Source organism: Entelurus aequoreus, unplaced genomic scaffold (assembly GCF_033978785.1).
Source record: "Entelurus aequoreus isolate RoL-2023_Sb unplaced genomic scaffold, RoL_Eaeq_v1.1 HiC_scaffold_336, whole genome shotgun sequence".
Lineage (NCBI taxonomy): Eukaryota > Metazoa > Chordata > Actinopteri > Syngnathiformes > Syngnathidae > Entelurus > Entelurus aequoreus.
This window is the reverse complement of record NW_026908242.1, coordinates 9,635-34,465: the sequence shown is the minus strand read 5'-3', so window position 1 is coordinate 34,465 and position 24,831 is coordinate 9,635. Positions and strand designations below refer to the sequence as shown.

Here is a 24,831-nt window from a genome sequence, read left to right as displayed (position 1 = left end):
AATGATAGGATTTTCTCTAAAAAAGTCTCAAAAAATGTATACTTACTTATTAATAATAACAGTTTTGTTTTAAACGTCCATCCATCCATTTTACAATATAATTACAACACTTTATGTACATATTTATATACAGATTTGAACAATAAGTTATTCACTGAAATATATTTATTAATTGTGGTTCTTACAAAAAATATATCTTATAAAATATAAAAGCTAAAATGTCTCTTAAAGCTCTGCCCCTTTAATTAGTGCATACTAAGTAATTTAACTTTAGCCTACTACTACAACCATATTATTTACCAGCAACATAAAGTGAAACAGAGGCAGTAGTGGTCAAATACAAATAAGGCAACAAGAGAAGTATCCTACACTTCTCTTTTGCAAAGTAAATCTGAACAGCCTATATGGGCATCTACATCAACTATATGATTTGCCTGAGAAGCTGGACAGGACAAAAAAAACAAACAAAAAAAAAACAACATTTTTATTATTTTTATTTTTTATTTTTTTATTTGTGGTGGACGTAATTCTTTCGTGGCGGGCCGCCACAAATAAATGAATGTGTGGGAAACACTGGTATGTATATGTATGTATATGTATATATATATATATGTATATTTATATGTATATATATATATATATATATATGTGAATATATATGAAGCAAAATCTGAAGAAGAAATACATGAATTTTGGTGTAGAAAACCATATGTGTGAATGCTTTGGAGCATTCACACAAGTAGATCAGAAAGAAGTAATGTTTTTTTTAGTGTGCCCTTATCTTCTTAATGGAGGATCATTTCATTGTGTTGCTTCCCCGCCATCACGGTGTCCATTAATGAACGGTATTGATCGTCAATGTGAGCCAGCATGCAACAGTATTGACTGTTGTCCTCCTCTGCAGGGCCGCCGGACTCGGATGACTTTGCGTTCTTCCACGAGGGCAGCCAGGGATGCCTGGGGGCGCGGGCTCACTCCCTGGTCCTGTCCACGTCCTGTCAGGAGGCCAGCCAGCGCTGGAAGTGGGTCACCCGGGGCCGCCTCTTCAACCTGGGCTCCTCGCTGTGCCTCGGCCTGACCACCGGGAACGCCACCGCCGGCGGCGCGGGCGCTCCCCTCTTAGCGTTTACACCTGTGACCGCGAGCCCCCCAAGGTGCGCTGGACCTGGCGATGTGGCCAAGTGCTGGAAAACCTCAATAACTACCTGCCGTGGCCCTCGTTTTGGAACGCCTCCACGGCCTCGGCGCCGTCCAAGTGGTCTCTGCACGGCGGTGTGCAGGACTTGTGCGCCAAAACATACCGCGGTGAGTAGTCCAGAACCTCCAAGCGCACACACCATTTATTCTAGAACATGAGTCACATTATTTACATAGAAACACTGCATATATTCTGTTCCAGTGTCATCATGAAACCTTTTAAGTGCACAGGAAATGTTTTAGGTCACACTATAACAAATATTAACTGTCCTACAAGTGTAAAAAAGTGTAAATACTATCAATAGTATCTTATATACAGTCGTGGTCAAAAGTTAATAGCAATTCTTTGTATCTTGGTAGATGATGCTACATATGTAAAAAAATAAACCACATGATGTTAGTACATCAGTCGAGGAAAATGAGCAAACTACATAAATAACATCCTGTAATTTGATTTTTATATATTTTTTTGTATCTAGATAGATTGAAAATTAACACCAAAGAGTTGACTGATGAACATTATCACATCATTTATTCAGAAAGTATAAATAACGACAAATAAAGCTAGAATACTATTAACCGCAACATGTAAGTGTAAAAAAAACAACAACATTATGATTTGTATATTTTCAGAATGTGCTTGTTCTATTTTTTAACAAAGAAAACAATTTGAAGTTGTCTTTATTTTTAATTTATCATGCCTTGATTTTACCAGTCCGGCCCACTTGGGAGTAGATTTTTCTCCATGTGGCCCCCGATCTAAAATGAGTTTGACACCCCTGGTGTAGATGATCATATCTGCTGTACAGGTTTACTTTAGAAAAGAGAAGTGTGGGATACTTATTTTGTTGCCTTATTTGTATTTGACGTTATTAAATGTTTGGGTAGCATTTTATCAAACAAAACCAGTTTTCTTTTCAGTAAAATGAAATTTTATCAGCGCTGTTTATCTATTTGATGGATGGATGGATCTTTATTGTCGTTGCACAAGTACAACAAAATTTTAGTTTTCAGCATATTTTATGGAGGAATGTAGTTAATCATAGAACTAGCACCCAACGTTATTGAAAAAATATAAATTTAGAATCAACAATAGTTTTGAATCAAATCATTACCCCCAAGAATCGAATCGAATCGATTCACAGTCCCTAATATATAATCAATCTAATACATCTATAATATGTAATATATATATATATATATATATATATATATATATATATATATATATATATATATATATATATATATACATATATATATATATATATATATATATATATATATATCTATCTAACCTAATATCAATCAATCAACCTTAACTGTTATGCAAGTGTAAAAATATGTTAAACAATATTAATAGTATATTGTATTATTTACGTTAACTGTCAATCAAGTATAGAAATAAGTGAGCAACTGTTAACTTTTTTCAATATTAACTTTTGTACAAGTGCAAAAAAAGAGTAAACACTATCAATAGTTATTTGTATTTTTACGTTCACTGTCATACATGTGTAAAAATAAGTTGAGCGTAGTTTACAGTTTATCTTATATTTATTTTTTAAATTATAAACTGGATATTATAAACAAATAAGTTAGCAACTGTTATCTTTTCAGTATTAACTTTTTTACATGTGTAAAAAGAGTAAACACTATCAATAGTTATTAGTATTTTTACGTTACTGTCATACAAGTGTAAAAATAAGTTAGCAACTGCTATCTTTTTTCATAAATTTTTGTACAAGTGTAAAAAAAAGAGTAAACACTATCAATAGTTAATTGTATTTTTTACATTACCTGTCCTACAAGTGTAAAAATAAGTTGAGCGTAATTTACAGTTTATCTAAAGTATATATTTTTTATTATAAACTGTCAAACAAGTGTACAAATAAGTTAGCAACTGTTATCTTTTTCAATATTAACTTTTTTACAAGTGTAAAAAAAGAGTAAACACTATAAATAGTTATTTGTATTTTTACGTTAACTGTCATACAAGTGTAAAAAATACGTAAACACTATAATGGTATACTGTATTGTATTTTTTACGTTAACTGTGATACAATTGTTAAAATAAGTTAAGCGCAGTTAAATGTACATCTTGTATATTTCTTAAGCAGTGTTTCCCATAAACTGCCAAGATACCTGTGGTGGTGGGGGCGTGGCTATGGGCGTGATCATCATGACATCATTGAGTAATTTGCATAATTTATTACAATGATATGATTTTCTCTTAAAAGGCTCAAAAAATGTATACTTACTAATTAATAATAACAGTTTTGTTTTAAACGTCCATCCATCCATCCATCCATCCATCCATTTTACAATATAATTACAACACTTTATGTACATATTTATATACAGATTTGAACAATAAGTTATTCACTGAAATATATTTATTAATTGTGGTTCTTACAAAAAATATAACTTACAAAAATATAAAAGCTAAAATGTCTCTTAAAGCTCTGCCCCTTTAATTAGTGAATACTAAATAATTTAACTTTAGCCTACTACTACAACCATATTATTTACCAGCAACATAAAGTGAAACAGAGGCAGAGGTGTCCTGCCACAGTCAGTAACAAATAAACAGAAAACAAAACAGTAGTGGTGGTAGATAGACACAGAGCTTCATCAAACATCTGATCCACTGAACAAAGAGCTACAAAAATCTTGATCCTACACTTCTCTTTTGTAAAGTAAATCTGAACAGCCGATATGGGCATCTACATCAACTATATGATTTGCCTGAGAAAGTTGACAGGACACCAAAAAAAAAAAAAAAAAAAAAATTTTTTTTTTAAATTTTTTTTTGTGGCGGCCTTAATTCTTTCGTGGCGGGCTACCACAAATAAATTAATGTGTGGGAAACACTGCTTAAGGTATTAACTGCCGCACAAATGTAAAAATAAGTTGACAACTGTTACCACATTTTAAAAAAAATAATTAACTGTCATACCAGTGTAAAAGAGTAAACACTATTAATACTATATTGTATTTTTGACGGGAACTGTCATACAAGTGTAAAAATAACTTAGTGTTTTCGTTTTTTTTTCTCATTATTAACCGTCATACAAGTGTAAAAATAGGTTAGTCACACCTGTATGTCCTTTTAAATGTTTGAAACATTATTAATTGTCACAAAAGGGTAAAAAAGACCAACGTTTTTCCAGATCATATTCCAACGGTATGACCTGAGAGGCGTTTCAGAGCTTCCGCTGTATTTCTTGAACACTAAAAGAGCAGTAAAAAAAACAAAAAACGTACAGGCCACTCAGCATAAATACTTGATATCACCTTACTGCAAAATGTATGAACATGACCTTGTTGACATGTTACTGTGCTTTGTTTACTTAAAAAAGAAAGGCCTTTATTTAGAAAATTGCTAAGTTTATGAATATTATTATATATAGTATGTATGATTATGATCATTACAGTTTAGCGTCAACAAAACTGAACTTTTGCCACCATTTATTAAAATTATTTTTCAATAAGTGCTAATATAATCCAATCTGAGCCCTGACTAACATACTACTGTAGTAATATCATACACCGTACTAAAATACAACGTCTAACACCAGGTGCTTGCTGAAAGTATCATTTTTTACACTTTTACAGTAATATCACATCTCCGTACAATTCATAGCAGATGTGCGATCGTCTCCTGATGTTCCTGCCTGTTTACGTCGACACTGTCAAGCGGCAAACTTCACAGGGTGTCTCGCTGAGGTCAGGCGGGATATTAGTCAGGCCAGAGAGAAAATCTTTGCTCGCTTTCGCTAAATATGTCTGCCCTACTTTTCTTTGGACGCTTTCAAGTGTGTTTTTTTCTTTTGTGTGTGTGTGTGTGTGTGTGTCTGAGTCACAGCTTCTCCCTCTCGTGCCCTTTTACTCGCACTGCACTCAGCTGTAATGGACAGGCACGGCCACAACATTAGGTACCTGCAAGCGCAAGATTTTGTTTTTTTGCGTCCCTTTTTCAGAAAGTTGCGGCAAAAGTTGCCACGTTTTCAATAACAATTCAATAACATTGAATCAATTTGGGATTTTATAAATGTCTTTTAAGTGTTCCTTGTAATAAAAAAGCATATGGTTTCAACAAAAATTTAGAAAACAAATACTGTATTGATGTTTTACTCGTTTTATACCACACAGATTTAAAAGTGGACACTGGTGTGAAAGCAAATTCTCCGAGCTCATTGTCAAATTACTGCACTGTTTTAATTAGAACTGGCAAAAATAAGTTAACTCATGTGATTCATCACAAAAAATTATAAACTAAATAAATAATAATCATTAAATGAATAATCATTAACTTAGAATTTATTGGCAGCAACACATTGCAAAAATAAAGTTGGCACAGTGGCATTTTTACCACTGTGTTACATGGCCTTTCCTTTTAACAACACTCAGTAAATGTTTGGAACTTAGGAGACCAATTTTTGAAGCTTTTCAGGTGGAATTCTTTCCCATTCTTGCTTGATGTGCAGCTTAAGTTGTGGTATTTGACGCTTCATATTGCGCCACACATTTTCAATGGGAGACAGGTCTGGACTACAGGCAGGCCAGTCTAGTACCCACACTCTTTTAGTATGAAGCCACATGCAGAATGTGGCTTGGCTTTCTCTCGCTGAAATAAGCAGGGGCGTTCATGAAAAAGACGTTGATTGGATGGCAACATATGTTGCTCCAAAACCTGTATGTACCTTTCAGCATTAATGGTGCCTTCACAGATGTGTAAGTTACCCATGCCTTGGGCACTAATACACCCCCAAAACCATCACAGATGCTGACTTTTGAACTTTGCGCTTATAACAATCCGGATGGTTCTTTTCCTCTTTGGTCCGGATTACACAACGTCCACAATTTCCAAAAACAATTTGAAATGTGGACTCGTCAGACCAGAGAACACTTTTCCACTTTGCATCAGTCCATCCTAGATGAGCTCGCACCCAGCAAAGCGTTTCTGGGTGTTGTTGATAAATGGCTTTGGCTTTGCATAGTAGAGTTTTAACTTGCACTTACAGATGTAGCGACAAACAGTAGTTACTGACAGTGGTTTTCTGAAGTGTTGATATCCTTTACACACTGATGTCGCTTTTTGATGCAGTACCGCCTGAGGGATCGAAGGTCACAGGCATTCAATGTTGGTTTTCGGCCGTTCTGCATTTCATGGAAGCTGCTTTTATACCCAACCATGGCACCCACCTGTTCCCAATTAGCCTGTTGACCCGTGGGATGTTCCAAATAAGTGTTTGATGAGCATTCCTCAACTTTCTCAGTCTTTTTTGCCACACGTGCCAACTTTTTTGAAACATGTTGAAGGCATCAAATTCCAAATGAGCTAATATTTGCAAAAAATAACAAAGTCTACCAGTTTGAACGTTAAGTATCTTGTCTTTGCAGTCTATTCAATTGACAATAGGTTGAAATGGTTTTGCAAATCATTGTATTCTGGTTTTATTTACCATTTACACAACGTGCCAACTTCACTGGTTTTGGGTTTTGTAAATAGTTTACAATATATATGTTTATGTGTGATTTAAAATAAATTAAAAGTATTTTCTTAGAAAACAAAAAATATTGCATTGGGTTAATAATTGGAAAAGTTTAAAAGCAACTCCTTAAATTCCGTTTTGATGTCTGCAATAATCTTAGAGGATTTTGAGGTCTGAAAATAATTAATAACTATGCAAAAGAAAACAATTGTGCATTTTTGTAGTCATTATTTGCAGTATTTTAATGGCATTTAATTCATCACATCTGGTTTGTTTAGATTTTCTTTGAAGAGGTTTTTTTTCTCTCATTTGAGCAGGCGTCATCAGTTCATGCTCACAGACCTACCACAGCTCTACTGCAGTCTGAGAGCCTGGTGCATCATCCAACATATTTATCCTGTACAAGAAAGGGCATGTCCCAACAAGAAGGGTTTCACTCTAATGCGATGCAAAACTTGTTGGAGCATGCGCCCTCTTGCAGAGGATGAATACTTAGGGCAGGGGTCGGCAACCCAAAATGTTGAAAGAGCCATATAGGACGAAAAAATAATAATAATAAAAAAATCTGTTAAAAAAATTAAGAGCCTTCTATAAGTGTTATAATGAAGTCAACACATGATGTGTCTATATTAGCTTTATTAGCCTACTTTCCAAATGACTTTAAAAGTCTTATATAAGTTTATAATGAAGTCAACACATGATATAAGTGTCTATATTAGCTATATCAGCCTACTATCAAAATGACTTTAAAAGTCTTATATAAGTGTTAAAATGAAGACAACACATGCTATATAAGTGTCTATATTAGCCTGCTATCCAAATGACTGTCGCAGGCTGACACAAATCTTCTATGACAGAAATGTTGCTTCATTTCTGTTGATTTAATTCATTCTACACATTTTTACAACATTGGAAAACATTAGTAAAAAACGCAGGCTTCTCAGGAGGTGAGATAACTCCTCTAAATTACTCGCTTAGAATGGCCAAAGGTAAAGATGAGTGTGTCCAAGTTAAAGGAAATGGCGGGCTGTCTACTTCTAATGGATTTATAACAATATATGCAAGATGTGTTATGTTTGCTGTGGTCTGGAACAACATGGCAGAAATGCAGCCAATATTACATACAGATAATGTGTCATGAGACATGCAAGTATAAATTAAATACACACGGGACATAGGTGAAGGAAATAAAATGAGCTCAAATATACCTACAAACGATGCAATATGTAAATACAGCTAGCCTAAATAGCATGTTAGCATCGATTAGCTTGCAGTCATGCACAGACCAAATATGCTTGATAAGCACTCTAACAAGTCAATAACGTCAACAAAGTTCACCCTTGTGCATTCACGCACAGCACAAAATGTTTGGTGGACAAAATGAGACAAAGAATGAGTTCTATAAAAATACGTCTTTCTGTGGCATCGTTGAAGAAAGTTATACATGTAAACAAATTACGGTGAGTTCAAGGTCCGCCAAAATTAGTAGGACAAAGCGGCGCTTGCCAAATACTCTCATCAGAGAATCATGTTTAATATAAATAGTGGGATTTCTAACAGTTAGGGAGGTTTGTGTCATGTTTATCCTTCTAAAGAAACCATAATAAAACAAAAGTATATTTTTCCGATATTTTTTTCTATTTTCATGCATTTTTTAAAAAGCTCCAGGGAGCCACCACGGTGGTGCTAAAGAGCCGCATGCGGCTCGAGACACCTAGTTGCAGACCCCCGACTTAGGGTATTACCATGCTCTCAGACGAGAGTTGTCTTTTTTAATTTCACATTCAATGTCGTGAGAAAACAATGACCCGATAAATGAGATATTTATAGGGGTGTAACGGTACGTGTATTTGTACTGAACCGTTTCGGTTCGGGGGGTTCGGTTCGGAGGTGTACCGAACGAGTTTCCACAAGGAACATATTAAGTAACTGCCTAAGCTAAAGTCTTAACAAGCTGCTCCGCTTCCTTCTGCCTGTCTCTGTCAGTACTCTACACAGCACCCAGCATTGTCCCACCCACACAACCATCTGATTGGTTACACGCAGAGCAGTAACAGCCAATCAGCAGTGCGTATTCAGAGCGCATGTAGTCAGTGCTTAGCGTTTAGCACAGACCTGGGCATTCTGCGGCCCGCGGGCCGCATCCGGCCCTTTGTGCGTCCCTGTCCGGCCCGCGTGAGGCCAATTATAAATTACAAAATAAATTTTAAAAAGTATCTATGTCGAGTGTGCAATACAACGGTGCTGCTTTTGTTTTGAAAATCGTTATTTGTATTACTTCCGTGTGGACGTATGCGTGATTGTGAGTGAATGTGAACAACTGCAATTACAAAATAAAGTTGAAAAAACATCTATGTCCTGCGCACAATGCAACTGTGCTGCTTTTATTTTGAAAAGTATTATTTATGGGCGTGTGTCCGTGTGTAACCTGCGAGTGAAGGTGCACATGCAGCGACAAGTGATGCACGGTTTACACCCGAGACGCCAAAAAGAGAAAAGTTGATGAGGAATGCCGTGTTTTCAACAACACATGAACTGCAAAGCAACGTCCCCTCACCTAAGGTGCGTGCCTGCGCAATTGCGCACTGCTCAAGCGTCCGCTGCGCGCAGCAAGTATATGCCGCGCACCAAATCAAATCCCATCTGAATTATAAACAAAATAAACATATTTATTCTATGGAATTTTGCAATGCAACTTTGAGTGACAGTGACAACAAGCGGCCCTAATGGTGTTCGTCAACACCGTTCAATTGAACACCGTTCAATTATTGTAACGTCTATCGAGATGCTTCGAGGACAGGAATTATATCGATCACTTTATTGAACAAAACTGTTTATATTCGGACATAACCACACCAAAAACATGAGTAAAACAATTCTATCTGGAAAAACTAGTCATTTTCTGCCGTACAAACCAGGCCAAAACCAACTTGTCATCTGTCACCAACACGCATAGCACTAAACCACTGGTGCGTTTAAGGCCACACAAAAAGTCGGACAACTCAAACACCACACAAAGTTACACTATGACTTCTCAGTCATACGTGTGCTTATTTTACTGTCATTTATTATTAATGTTAATTTATATATATTAGTCATGGAATGCTGTTACACACACTATGTTGAAGTATTACTATTATTATTATTATTATTATTATTATTTATCTTACGGTATATATCAAAAATAATATTGAGCAAAATTTAATTGAAATATTGTCGATGTGGCCCTCCAGCAGTGCTCGGGTAGCTCATGCGGCCCCCGGTAAAAATTAATTGCCCACCCCTGGTTTAGCAGGTAAGCATCAGGCAGCGGAGTCTCCTCAAATTATAATAAATACCTCCCACTCAACTACTAGTAACATCATTATGAGCCCCTTGACCTTCTAGAAACCTAAACGGCAGCTCAGCTCGCTCGTAGTCCTGGCTTGAGGTGAAGGCTAATTCGCTTTTAGCGTAACGTTAGCTCATTTTGCGGTGTGTGTGTGTGTGTGTGTGTGTGTGTGTGTGTGTGTGTGTGTGTGTGTGTGTGTGTGTGTGTGTGTGTGTGTGTGTGTGTGTGTGTGTTACGGACAACAAAGCCCTGTCTGTCTGTTATTTCACTTTACCTTTTGCTGTGTTGATTGAGCTTTGTTGAAGCAGCAAAAAAGGACATTATGTTAAATGAAGAGTTTCTGTCTCTGATAGTTGATATAATAATGTAACTGCATCATAAAGCCTACATCAACTCCATGGTGTTCAGGGATGAATAGTCTCTCCTATTGCTATTGTACTATTTTTTCAGCTATAGTTACATTAATCATTAGTAATGCAGCAGCCTAGTTTTGAATGGCAGGGTTCCTGCTATCACATGTTGATAAAAATATAACAATTACATAATAAAAATCAACTGCAGGCTTCCCAGATGCTGTAATAAATTAAGCATGATGAGTTGACTTGAAACTGTTTAATGTTGCACTTTTTATATGTAGAAGAAAAGTTTTGTCATTTTATTTAATCTGAGCAACAACTTGAGGCAGTTTAATGTTGATTAACGTGGGCAGAATTATTAAAGTGTTCCCAATGTTAAAAGGATAAAGCCATTGATTACAATTAGTTATTTATTAAAAAATAAATAACCAAAAAATGTATATTTTGTTGTTTTCTTACTGTACCAAAAATGAACCGAACCGTGACCTCTAAACCGAGGTACGTACCGAACCAAAGTTTTTGTGTACCGTTACACCCCTAGATATTTACAATAGTGCTTCGTAAATAAAGCCAGTTCCAAGTTTTGTGGATTCAATGATGTCACCATTTATGGCGTTTTGCCGGATTGAAACAAGAAGTACAAGCACAGATTCTATTCTTCCACTAACTTGTACAAATCTTCAAATACCAGAGATCTACACCATCCAGGGCAACGCTCAAGGCAGCCCCTGCTACCTTCCCTTCCTGTACGATGGACAGTGGTTCCACAGCTGCACCAGCATCGGCCGCGAGGACGGCCACTTGTGGTGCGCCACCACATACGACTACGCTGCAGACGAGCGTTGGGGCTTCTGTCCCGTCATGAGTGAGACCTCCCTCCCGAGTTCATGTCTAATTCTGATTGCCCGGGATGACTTTTGCTTGAATTGTCCTTTTTTCTGTCGCATCAGGCGGCGGCTGCGAGACATTCTGGGACAAGGACCCCCTGACAGACAGCTGCTACCAGTTTAACTTCCAGGCCACGTTGTCGTGGAACGAGGCCCGCATTAGCTGCCAGCAGCAGGGGGCCGACCTTCTCAGCATCACCAAGCTGCACGAGCAGACCTACATCAACGGTAACTTTAATACCAGTTCACTCTTTTCACTCGCCAGATCGATGAAAAAAATGTGCCAGGAGGACGACGCCCACTTTTTGGATGTCATTGTTTTTGACTAATTGTTTCCAGACTTGAACTCATTTGGACTATTTTATGAAATGTTATTACCACCATCAGTAAATTTCCATTTACACTGACTCATGGAATTTTTACACTTATAATACTTAATACTGTAAAGAGGCATAGTTAAAAAAATTAAAAATATATATATAGAGAGATAGTTTTAGTTACTCAACACTCTTAACTTTGATTATTTTTCAAAAATGTGGAACATTATTATGCATTTAGTATATATTTAAACACATTTTAAACAGGAAACTCTTTTTGTTCTTCTTTTCTATTACACATATATGATGAAGTGATTTAAATTCTAGTATAATCTTAATATATTATTAGTATATTATTTTGAGTTTTCTATTTTGACTATTTATTATTATAAAACTTTTAATTAAAAATAATGAGACATGCAGTATATATACTGTATAACATTTAACAGGAAACATTATTATTATTATTATTATTAAAATGATTACCATTGTTGTTATTTCATCAATGATAACAAATATATGATGACATGAATTAAATCCTAATATGATAATATTTGAGCAATAAATGAATAAAAGGAAAAAAGTATACCTATTCACACTTGCTATTGATATATATTTTTTGGAGAATCCTCTGGTTCTTTGGCCTTAAAATGATCCAGTAGTCTATTTTGAAAATATATATTTTTTATATTATTTATTTACTCTCTCAACCCAAAAAAAATTCAAAATAAATAAATATACTTAAAAAACAATTACAATTAATGCTTTTACATTAATAATATTATGTTATCATTTCAACAATAATCAAATAATGATTAATTAATTATATAAAAAATTATGTAAGAAAACTTTAATTGCCTATTATTTAAAAACAATTGCCAGACCACAAATAAACAACAGCAGTATGATTATCACTGTTATAATTTCATTTATAGTACAAAATATATGAAGAAGTGATTTAAATCCTAATATGATAATATTCACAAAAAAAAAAAATACTTATTTACATGTGCTATTAATTTAAAAAAAAAAAAATAAAAATAAAAAATATATATATATATATGTGTATATATATATATATATATATATATATATATATATATATATATATATATATATATATATATATATATATATATATATATATATATATATATATATATATATAGATATTGGATAATCATTTGATTATTTGGCCTTAAAATAATACGGTACTCTATTTTGAAAATATATTTTTATTATGATATTTATTATGTATTTACTCTCTCAACCAAAAAAATCTAATCAAATTAAATACATATATTTAAAAAAAATTACCATTACAATAATGATAATAATACGAATATTTTATTATCATTTAATCCATAATTAGATAATGATTAAATAATTATATACAAAAATGATATGATAAAACCTTAACTGGCTGTTATTTGAAAAAAAAATGAAAAAAAAGCCAGACCCATATCAAATTACACAACAATTTGATTATCACTTATATTAATATTTGATCAATAATACAAAATATATGATGATGTGATTTAAATCCTAATATGATAATTTTCAAGAATAGAATTCATACAAGAAAGACAAATATACCTATTCACACCTGCTATTGGTTTATATTTTTTGTAGAATCATTTGGTTCTTTGGCCTTAAAATAATTATATACAAAAATGATATGATAAAACCTTAACTGGCTGTTATTTTAAAAAAAAAAAGAAAAAAAAGCCAGACCCATATAAAATTACACAACAATTTGATTATCACTTATATTAATATTTGATCAATAATACAAAATATATGATGATGTGATTTAAATCCTAATATGATAATTTTCAAGAATAAAATTCATACAAGAAAGACAAATATACCTATTCACACCTGCTATTAATTTATATTTTTTGTAGAATCATTTGGTTCTTTGGCCTTAAAATACAGTAGCACAGTGGTTCTCAAACCTTTTTCACCAAGTACCACCTCATAAAATACCAACATTAAAATACAGTAACGTAGTAGGCCAAAGTATTCATTAAAAACAAGGCAGAGGTTTTATTTAACAAGTGTATTTAATACACTGTGTTTCAATATAGGAATATATATATATTTATTTATTTATTTATTTATTTATTGTATTTTTTTTTTGCTTAGTTGTTTGTTTGTTTTTTGTTGTTGTTGTTTTTTTTTGTTTTTTTTTGTTTGCTCCATGCTTTTTTTTAACCTGTAAAGCACTTTGGTGCAATCTAAAAAGTTGTTGAAAATGTGCTATATAAATAAAGTTGACTTGACTTGACTTGACTATAAAACAGTGTACTTTAATCAAGTGATTGGGCATGTACCCACAGTTTGAGAATCACTCTAGTTGTTTATTTTGAAAATATATATTTCTAATATTTACTCTCTCAACAACATTAAATTGATGTATTTTGAAAAGTGTACATTTAATACTATTATAATAATAATATTGTATTATCATCATGGCATTCATAATTATATAATGATATAAAACTATTAGTATGAACTTTTTAAAGGCCTACTGAAACCCACTACTACCGACCACGCAGTCTGATAGTTTATATATCAATGATGAAATCTTAACATTGAAACACATGCCAATACGGCCGGGTTAACTTATAAAGTGCAATTTTAAAATTCCCACCACACTTCCGGTTGAAAAACTCCTTTGGATATGATTCATGCGCGTGACGTCACAAAATCCACGGAAGTGGTTGTACCCCATCGACCCGATACAAAAACCTCTTGTTTTCTTCGACAAAATTCCACAGTATTCTGGACATCTGTGTTGGTGAATCTTTTGCAATTTGTTTAATGAACAACGTTGTAGGTGGGATCGATCGGTGTATTAGCGGCTAAGTACAATACTTACAGCAACACAACAAGGACTACTTACTACGCCTAGCCGATGATTGCCGCCAAACCCACGGATGAAGTCCTTCGTCGCGCCGTCGATCGCTGGAACGCAGGTGAGCACGGCTGTTGATGGGAAGATGAGGGCTGGCTGGCGTAGGTGGAGCGCTAATGTTTTTATCATAGTTCTGTGAGGTCCGGTTGCTAAGTTGCTAAATTAGCCTTAGCGTCGTTAGCAACAGCATTGTTAAGCCTTAAAAGGCTGAGAATTTTTAACCGTGTAGTTACATGTACATGGTTTAATAGTATTGTTGATCTTCTGTCTATCCTTCCAGTCAGGGGTTTATTTCTTTTGTTTCTATCTTCATTTGAGAACGATGCTATCACGTTAGCTCAGTAGCTAAGTGTGTCACCGATGTATTGTCGTGGGGATAAAAGTCACTTTAAATGTCCATTTCGCGTGCTCGACTCTCATTTTCAAGAGGATATAGTATCCGAGGTGGTTTAAAATACAAATCCGTGATCCACAATAGAAAAAGGAGAGAGTGTGGAATCCAATGAGCCAGCTTGTACCTAAGTTACGGTCAGAGCGAAAAAAGATACGTCCATCACTGCCTCTCTAGTTCTTCACTCTAACGTTCCTCATCTACGAATCTTTCATCCTCGCTCAAATTAATGGGGTAATCGTCGCTTTGTCGCTCCGAATCTCTCGCTCCATTGTAAACAATGGGGAATTGTGAGGAATACTAGCTCCTGTGACGTCACGCTACTTCCGGTACAGGCAAGGCTTTTTTTATCAGCAGCAAAAGTTGCGATCTTTATCGTCGATTTTCTCTACTAAATCCTTTCAGCAAAAATATGGCAATATCGCGAAATGATCAAGTATGACACATAGAATGGATCTGCTATTCCCGTTTAAATAAAAAAAATTCATTTCAGTAGGTCTTTAACTGGCTGTTTAAAAAAAACATTTATTTATTCATTTGATAGGGAAATCATAATACAGGCACTGAGAAAAAACACTTTTTTCTTTTTTTGTCCCCCCTTCCCCCTAGCTTCCAAAAAAAATTTAAAATACAAATACAAAAAAAAAATAAAAAATCACAAAAAAACACAGTGGGAAATATTTTTTAATTAGAAAAATAATTTCCAAAACAAAAACAAAAAAAATCCATCACAAATTGTATTTAGTTTATTAATATTAGTCATACAATTACAGTGCGTGTTTCTCATGGTGAAGTCTTCCAATTCTGGTTCGTTGCCTAATAAAATTGAATAAAGTACCTTGAAAAAAAGACATGACAAGTTGAACTTTTGCTTTGCGAAGGCTTTTTGACAGGCTACAGTGCCGCCTTGTGGCTCGGCCTCAATGACCTGGACATCAACGGCGGCTGGCAGTGGGCTGACTCCTCGCCGCTCAAATATATCAACTGGGAACCAGGTTCGAAATATGTTGAAATATCTTCGCTTCAGGAACATTTGCCTCAGTGATGTTCTCCTCCTCTCTTGTAGAACAACCAAACCACGAAGACGAGGAGAACTGCGTGGTGATCAGGACAGAGTCGTCGGGTCGTTGGCAAAATCGCGACTGTTCCGACGCCCTTCCGTACGTGTGCAAGAAGAGGCCCAACGCCACCCTGGACCCTTTCACCACTGGTCAGACCGAGTCCACTCCTGGTACCCTACTGTACGAACCCACAGCTCTAGAACCTGAGCCGTGGTCTTCGGTGTCCTCGCAGACTCGTGGGCCGACGACGAGAAGTACGAGTGCGACGTGGGCTGGCAGGCCTTCCAGGCGGGCTGCTACAAGATGACCGCGGAGAAGAGCGACTGGGAGGCGGCGCTCAAGACGTGCCAGAAGTTGGAGGGCAACCTGGCCAGCATCCACACGCTGCCCGAGTTGGAGTTCATCTTGCGCAACATCAAGAAAGGTCAGTTTCAAAATGATCTGTGGACAGAAAAGAATACAATATAACTTTATCGTCAATGCACTGAAAAAGTACCCCGTAACTCCGTAACCGTATTTTTCGGACTATAAGGCGCACTTAAAATCCTTTTCTCAAAACTCCCTAATGTACGGAATAATTTTGGTTGTGCTTACTGACCTCAAAGCTATTTTATTTGGTACATGGTGTAAAGATAAGTGCATACTTGCAACCTTGAGACCTCCAAATTCGGGAGATTGGGGGGGGGGGGTCAAGGGGGGAGGAGTATATTTATAGCTAGAATTAACTGAAATTCAAGTATTTCTTATATATATATATATATATAAATAAAATAAATACTTGACTTTCAGTGAATTCTAGCAATATATATATATATATATATATATATATATATATATATATATATATATATATATATATATATATATATATATATATATATATATATATACATATATATATATATATATACATATATATATATATATATATATATACATATAAATAAAATAAATACTTGAATTTCAGTGTTCATTTATTTACACATATACACACATAACACTCCTCTCTACTCATTGTTGTATTTGAAAGTGCAATGCTTTGCAGCCAGTAGCACAGCCTTTTGAAGGAGCGTAGGTATGGGCAGTGTAATATTCTGGGTTGGAGTCAATAACCAGGCGAGGTGACGAAGTTACGTCTCTTTACTTCATACTTCAGAACCGACTCCCACACTTGCCGTCAGGGTGCGCAATACAACGTAAACCGTTGGCCAACCAAAAAGTAACCTCACTATCACTATACACTATAGTGTTCTGTGGTTACACTATAGTGTTCTGTGGTTACTTTTTGGTTGGCCAAGCAGATGTGACGACAGGCTGTCCTCACTCAAGTCCGGCTGGAAATCGGGAGAAATTCCGTAGAATGGTTGCCCCGGGAGATTTTCGGGAGAGGCACTGAAATTCGGGAGTCTTCCGGAAAATTCGGGAGGGTTGGCAAGTATGCGACAGGCTGTCCTCACTCAGGTCCGCACGGACCTGGAGGGGGCGTGCCTTAAGTCCGACTGGAAATCGGGAGAATGGTTGCCCCGGGGGATTTTCGGGAGAGGCACTGAAATTCGGGAGTCTCCTGGAAAATTCGGGAGGGTTGGCAAGTATGGATAAGTATGACAAGTAGATGGCAGTCACACACAAGAGATATGTGTGGACTGCAATATGACTCAAGTAAACAACACAAACATTTTATATGTTCTATTGAAAATATAGAACATTACACACAGCGCTCAAAAATCTATCAAAATGTTTTAGCATGACTTTGGTAAGCTATGAAGCCGCACCGCTTGATGAATTGTACTGTGCTTCAACATACGAGTATTATTATGGTGTGTGTATAAGGTAAGACATATTATCTGGCGTTTTGTTTCGCAATATTATGCAAAAGAGACTTTTCTTACCTTCTGGTACATGCTGATCTGTATTTGGGATCTGCATAAGTCATGAAAATGTGCGCGTACTCGCATTTGTAGTAGTCGATAAGCTTCTTCTTTTTCTCTATCTTCTTGTTATGGGACATTCGTCCTGCGCTGTTGCCATTTGTAATATAAAGTAGTGTAAAGTTCTTACTTATATCTGTCAGTAAACTCGCCATGAAAGCGCTAAAACATACCGGTGTAGTGAGTTTACATTATTCACCCAAGGAACTTTAGTTATTAGTGTTCCGGTCGGACGGTTTTTCACGGGACACATTGTTGTTGAATGTCATTAAAACAGTTAGCTCCATCTTTTGACACTTCTTCCACCTCCGTCCTTGCACGCTACACCGCTACAACAAAGATGACGGAGAAAAGACGCTGCCGAAGGTGAGCCTCGTAAATAATACCGCTCACAAAACGGCGCATCCTGAAGCGACTGTCAGAAAGCGACTTGAAGATGATCTGTAAAACATCATCTATGTAACATTTTGACCTAACAACCAACATTACATGTTATGTAGTTGGTTTTACATTTAGAACAAAATAAATAATAATATGACTGATTTTGACAAAAGAACCACCATTACATGTTATGTACACCACAAGGAAGTGTTTTTAATTTAGAAATGGTCCGTAAAATACGGTAAGTTCTTATTGTGAGACCACAAAAACCCTCAAAATTTGTATTCATTTTTTATTACAATATAATATAACTTCAATGTCATTGCACTTAAAAAGTACAAGGAAATTTTAAAAAACTGATGTTTTTATGAACTTCACAAGATGGCAGGAGTTGCATTTAAAGCATGATGAGCTTCATCTAGCTCTGCATGCACTTTAAAATGTGGGCTGTTGGTGTTAAAGCCATGCATGTTACACTATGCCACACAGTAGTTTAACATCAACTCATCAGCGCTATTAATGCTGACTGAGCAGTTTGCTATTACAACTTTGGTTCTGCTGCCGCTGTGTTGTACGTATTCATGAATAACCGTGTGGTGTGCTTACAGAAAAGTTGAAGGCTGTATGGGCCACTTTGTTCTTTTTTGTCCATTCGAGATCCCTTAAAGGCCTACTGAAATGAAATTTTCTTATTTAAACGGGGATAGCAGATCCATTCTATGTGTCATACTTGATCATTTCGCGATATTGCCATATTTTTGCTGAAAGGATTTAGTAGAGAACATCGACGATAAAGTTCGCAACTTTTGGTCGCTGATAAAAAAAAGCCTTGCCTGTACCGGAAGTAGCGTGACGTCACAGGTTGAAAGGCTCCTCACATTTTCCCCATTGTTTACACCAGCAGCGAGAGCGATTCGGACCGAGAAAGCGACGATTACCCCATTAATTTGAGCGAGGATGAAAGATTCGTGGATGAGGCACGTGAGAGTGAAGGACTGGAGTGCAGTGCAGGACGTATCTTTTTTCGCCCTGACCGTAACTTAGGTACAAGCTGGCTCATTGGATTCCACACTTTCTCCTTTTTCTATTGTGGATCACGGATTTGTATTTCAAACCACCTCGGATACTATATCCTCTTGAAAATGAGAGTCGAGAACGCGAAATGGACATTCACAGTGACTTTTATCTCCACGACAATACATCGGCGAAGCACTTTAGCTACGGAGCTAACGTGATAGCATCGTGCTTAAATGCAGATAGAAACAAAAGAAATAAGCCCCTGACTGGAAGGATAGACAGAAGATCAACAATGCTATTATTACTATAAAACCCTGTACCTGTAACCACACGGTTAATGCTGTATCGCCTGGCGAAGCCTAGCAATGCTGTTGCTAACAACGCCATTGAAGCTAACTTAGCTACAGGACCTCGACAGAGCTATGCTAAAAACATTAGCTCTCCACCTACGCCAGCTCTCATCTGCTCATCAACACCCGTGCTCACCTGCGTTCCAGCGATCGACGGCGCGACGAAGGACTTCACCCGATCATCGATGCGGTCGGCGGCTAGCGTCAAATAGCGCGTCTGCTATCCAACTCAAAGTCCTCCTGGTTGTGTTGCTGCAGCCAGCCGCTAATACACCGATCCCACCTACAGCTTTCTTCTTTGCAGTCTCCGTTGTTCATTAAACAAATTGCAAAAGAGTCACCAACACAGATGTCCAGAATACTGTGGAATTTTGCGATGAAAACAGAGCTGTTTGTATTGGGATACAATGGTGTCCCAATACTTCCACTTCAACCATTGACGTCACGCGCAAACGTCATCATACATAGACGTTTTCAACCGGAAGTTTCCCGGGAAATTTAAAATTGCACTTTATAAGTTAACCCGGCCGTATTGGCATGTGTTGCAATGTTAAGATTTCATCATTGATATATAAACTATCAGACTGCGTGGTCGGTAGTAGTGGCTTTCAGTAGGCCTTTAATGCTGACTGAGCAGTTTGCTATTACAACTTTGGTTCTGCTGCCGCTGTGTTGTACGTATTCATGAATAACCGTGTGGTGTGCTTACAGAAAAGTTGAAGGCTGTATGGGCCACTTTGTTCTTTTTTGTCCATTCGAGATCCCTTAAATCAGTGTTTTTCAACCTTTTTTGAGCCAAGGCACATTTTTTTCATAAAAAAAATACGGAGGCACACCACCAGCAGAAAGGGTTAAAAAATGAAACTCCACCAGGTTGTCGTGCCTTATTTTGAGTTTGTTGTTGTTTTCCTGTGTGTAGTGCTTTAGTTCCTGTCTTGCGCTGTTATTTTGGTGACCCTTCCTGTTTTGTTGATGTTCTCCTGTAGCAGTTTCACGCCTTCCTTTGAGCGCTATTGCCCGCACCTGCTTTGTTTTCGCAATCAAGACTATTCAAGTTGTGCGTACGCTATCCTTCTTTGTGGGGACGTTGTTGATCGTCATGTCATGTACGAATGTGCTTTGTGGACGCCGTCTGCTCCCCACGCTGTAAGTTTTTGCTGTCGTCCAGCATTCTGTTTTTGTTTACATTGTAGCCAGTTCAGTTTTACTTTGGTTTTGCACAGACATCCCTATGCTTCAGTGCCTTTTCCAAGCGGGACTTGCCTTTTGTTCATTTTTGGTTTAAGCGTTACATACCTTTTTACCTGCACGCTGTCTCCCGCTGTGCTCTGCATGTTGGGATCACGATATACCATCCTCGACGCGTTCCAACGTCTACAAAACAATGAACTACCTGCTGCCACCTACTGATATGGAGTATTACATGGTTACCCTACAAGCTCTACAAGACAACGGCGCATTATTATAATTATTGCTTTGCAAAAAATATTTTTTGGACCAATTAGGTGAAGTTGCATAATTTCCCACGGCACACCAGACAATATCTCTAGTGTGCCACGGCACAGTGGTTGAAAAACACTGCCTTAAAACACATGGCAGTTATTATTAGTTTATTTTATTATTTCCTGTCCAGCGCTCTTAATTTTTCTCCCACATCCTGTTTGCCTCCATTTGCCACCACTCCTCTGTGCATCAACGCTGTACGTTTGCTTGTTTTGCGCTTCATACGCCTGTTTTGCAGCTGCACACTCTTGTTTTTGTGTTGCCTGCGTTTCCCTAATTAAGGGGGCTTCTTTTCTGCACTTGCCTGCCGTCTCTGCATACATACAGCGAAACATAACAGAAACTAAAATGATGTAGCTCAATCAACTCTTATTTTTATTGTTATTATTAGAGATATCCGATAATGGCTTTTTTGCCGACATCCGACATTCCGATATTGTCCAACTCTTAATTACCGATTCCGATATCAACCGATACCGATATATACAGTCGTGGAATTAACACATTATTATGCCTAATTTTGTTGTGATGCCCCGCTGGATGCATTAAACAATGTAACAAGGTTTTCCAAAATAAATCAACTCAAGTTATGGTAAAATATGCCAACATGGCACTGCCATATTTATTATTGAAGTCACAAAGTGCATTATTTTTTTTAACATGCCTCAAAACAGCAGCTTGGAATTTGGGACATGCTCTCCCTGAGAGAGCATGAAGAGGTTGAGGTGGGCGGGGTTGGGGGGGGGATCGGGTATCGGGGTATATTGTAGCATCCCAGAAGAGTTAGTGCTGCAAGGGGCTCTGGGTATTTGTTCTGTTGTGTTTATGTTGTGTTACAGTGCGGATGTTCTCCCGACATGTGTTTGTCATTCTTGTTTGGTGTGGGTTCACAGTGTGGCGCATATTTGTAACAGTGTTAAAGTTGTTTATACGGCCACCCTCAGTGTGACCTGTATGGCTGTTGACCAAGTATGCCTTGCATGGTGAAAAGCCATAGATATTCTGTGACTGGGCCGGCACGCAAAGGCAGTGCCTTTAAGGTTTATTGGCGCTCTGTACTTAGCCCTACGTCCGTGTATACAGCGGAATTTTAAAAAGTCATAAATTTTACTTTTTGAAACCGATACCGATAATTCCCGATATTACATTTTAAAGCATTTATCGGCCGATAATATCTGCAGTCCGATATTATCGGACATCTCTAGTTATTATTTATTGTGTGAATGCCCAAGCTTTCACACATAAAAGGTCCTACACCAAAAAAGTCATCTATTTATTACAATTCCGCCGCCAAAGTTTGCCGGAGGCCACAGCCCACAATTTTCATCCGATTGGAATCATACGAGTTTCAAAACGTTTGGGTCGACCGGGAATCGTGAGCTCCTCCAAAAAATATATGAAAAAATATCCCAGATTACCCAGAATTCCCATTTTTAGGGGTCATTTTTCCCCATTGAAAATGAATGGGACATTTTTCAAACTTGCACAATTCCCACATTTTTAAACCGATTCGAACCGTTCCATCAGGGGCGGACCGTGCGTTTCTCACCTAGGCCTTCAGTGATGTCCTACTTAGTCCGGCTTCACCTCTCAAAATACCATCATTTATGTCACCACATGGACACGGCTGGAGATACTATACAGCAGGGGTCCCCAAACTTTTTGACTACGGGGCCGCATTGGGATAAAACAATTTGGCTGGGGGCCGCGCTGTATATATATATATATATATATATATATATATATATATATATATATATATATATATATATACTGTATATATATATATATATATGTATATATATATATTATATGTAAATGTGTGTGTGTGTGTGTGTGTGTGTGTGTATATATGTATATGTAAATATGTATATATGTGTGTGTATATATGTCTATGTATATTTATATGTCCATGTATATATATGTGTATATATGTATATATATATATGTATATATATATATATATATATATATATATATATATATATATATATATATATATATATATATATATATATATATATATATATATATATATATATATATATATATATGTGTGTGTGTGTGTGTATTCATACATATATATTCCTCGCGCACTAATTGACTTAAAGAGCGCACTTGCTGCATGTCACGTTATCGATGGGAAAATGCATTTTTAGACAATATGATTTGCCTGAGTGGCTAGGAGACAGTAGAAAAAGGACTAGTAAGGACACGTTTTTTTTTTCTTTTTTCTTTTTTCCCCCCAACTATGGACTTCCCGCGGGCCGGATTTTGGACGCTGGAGGCCCGTAGTTTGGGGACCCCTGCTATACAGAAACACACTTGCACACTACTGGGCATTGAATCCCCCCTCAACAGTGTACAAAAGGGTCTATTTTTCAGCGCATTTAACATTCAATAAACCCGCTTCAGCAATTAAAACATATCTTACGTGGTACTGTCAACATTAAAATAATTGTATAAAACAAATGAAACATGAAATGAAAATATTTGAACTCACAATTTGTAGCACCCATCCGACGCCATATAAGCAGCGGGTGTTGTGCCAAAATGTGATTGCCTATCAAAAATGGATTTCCTTCGCGGGAGCGCGCACCGCTCGCAAAACCTGCATTGCTTGGCTATTTTGTGTTTTTCTTTGTTTTTCAAACCAAAGCATGTTTATTCTGTCTGAAGAATGTGTCGCTGGCCAACCAAAAAAACCGAGCTGCCACGCTTTGGGCACCCCTGTCTTAGAGAGATTTGTTTTCACCGGCCACTTTCTCATGCACTCCAAATGATTTTCAAAGTTAAAAAAAAAAAAAAAAACACCGGTCATGTACTGTACATAATAATTTTCACATATACAAAATAAACACAGTATCTTTATTTTGCCCTCGAAATGAAGGCCCTGGTATATTTGGAACATTTACGGTAACACAAATGGTTGTGTTGCCCATTAGAGCGACATTAGAGACGTGTGTAGTTGTGTAAGTGTCACTTTGGAATGTCGGTCCCACGCAGACGCTCCAAGCTGCGGTTGCTGTGGTAACCATGTTTAGCACATCCCAAATTTCTCGTCCTTTCTCCCTCCAAATAGACCCTTGACATTCCCCTCTGAGCACCTTCTTCTCTCTACTCGTGTGTGTTTGTGTGTGCATGTTTGTGTCTGTTCCAAACCGACATATCCACATTTGCGCCCCCCCCGTCAGACACGGAGCAGCTGTGGATCGGCCTCCACGACACGGCCATGCAGATGGACTTCCAGTGGAGCGACCACACGCCTGTCATCTTCACCCACTGGCACCCCTTTGAACCCAACAACTTCCGCAACACCCAGGAGGACTGTGTCTCCATGTGGGGAGTTGTGAGTGACCCTTGACCCCCCCCGCCCCCACCAACACACTCCCCTGTGTGTGTGCGCGTACGTAACAATTGTTTGTGTGTGGCTTCTGCTAGTCGGGTCGCTGGGACGACAGCCCATGTAACATAACGCTGCCCGCCATCTGCAAGAAGGCCGCCACGAAGAGTGACGGCAAACCTCGACTGCAAGACTGCAAACAAGTAATGTACCTTTTCTTTTTTTTTTCTCAATAAACTTTGACCTTTTGACCTAAATTATGTCATAACAGATCACATGCGTCATTATAAAGAAGCATGCGATTCGTCCCAGCCAATGAGGAAACAAGGGTTCTGATAAAAAATGTAATTTAAT

At 37.0% G+C, this 24,831-nt stretch overlaps 1 protein-coding gene across 1 annotated transcript; it reads left to right on the top strand.

Annotated features, from left to right (window-relative positions):
• Nucleotides 1-904: 904 nt before the first annotated feature.
• Nucleotides 905-24,721, top strand: LOC133645518 (C-type mannose receptor 2-like; the record flags this gene model as incomplete). The annotated part of the gene is made up of 9 exons (XM_062040357.1): nt 905-1,064; nt 1,124-1,305; nt 11,071-11,244; nt 11,330-11,494; nt 15,776-15,889; nt 15,961-16,104; nt 16,188-16,379; nt 24,329-24,483; nt 24,576-24,721. Coding segments are annotated over 9 exons (1,424 nt in total), but the record flags the coding sequence as incomplete, so codon positions are not given.
• Between the last annotated feature and the right edge of the window lie 110 nt (nt 24,722-24,831).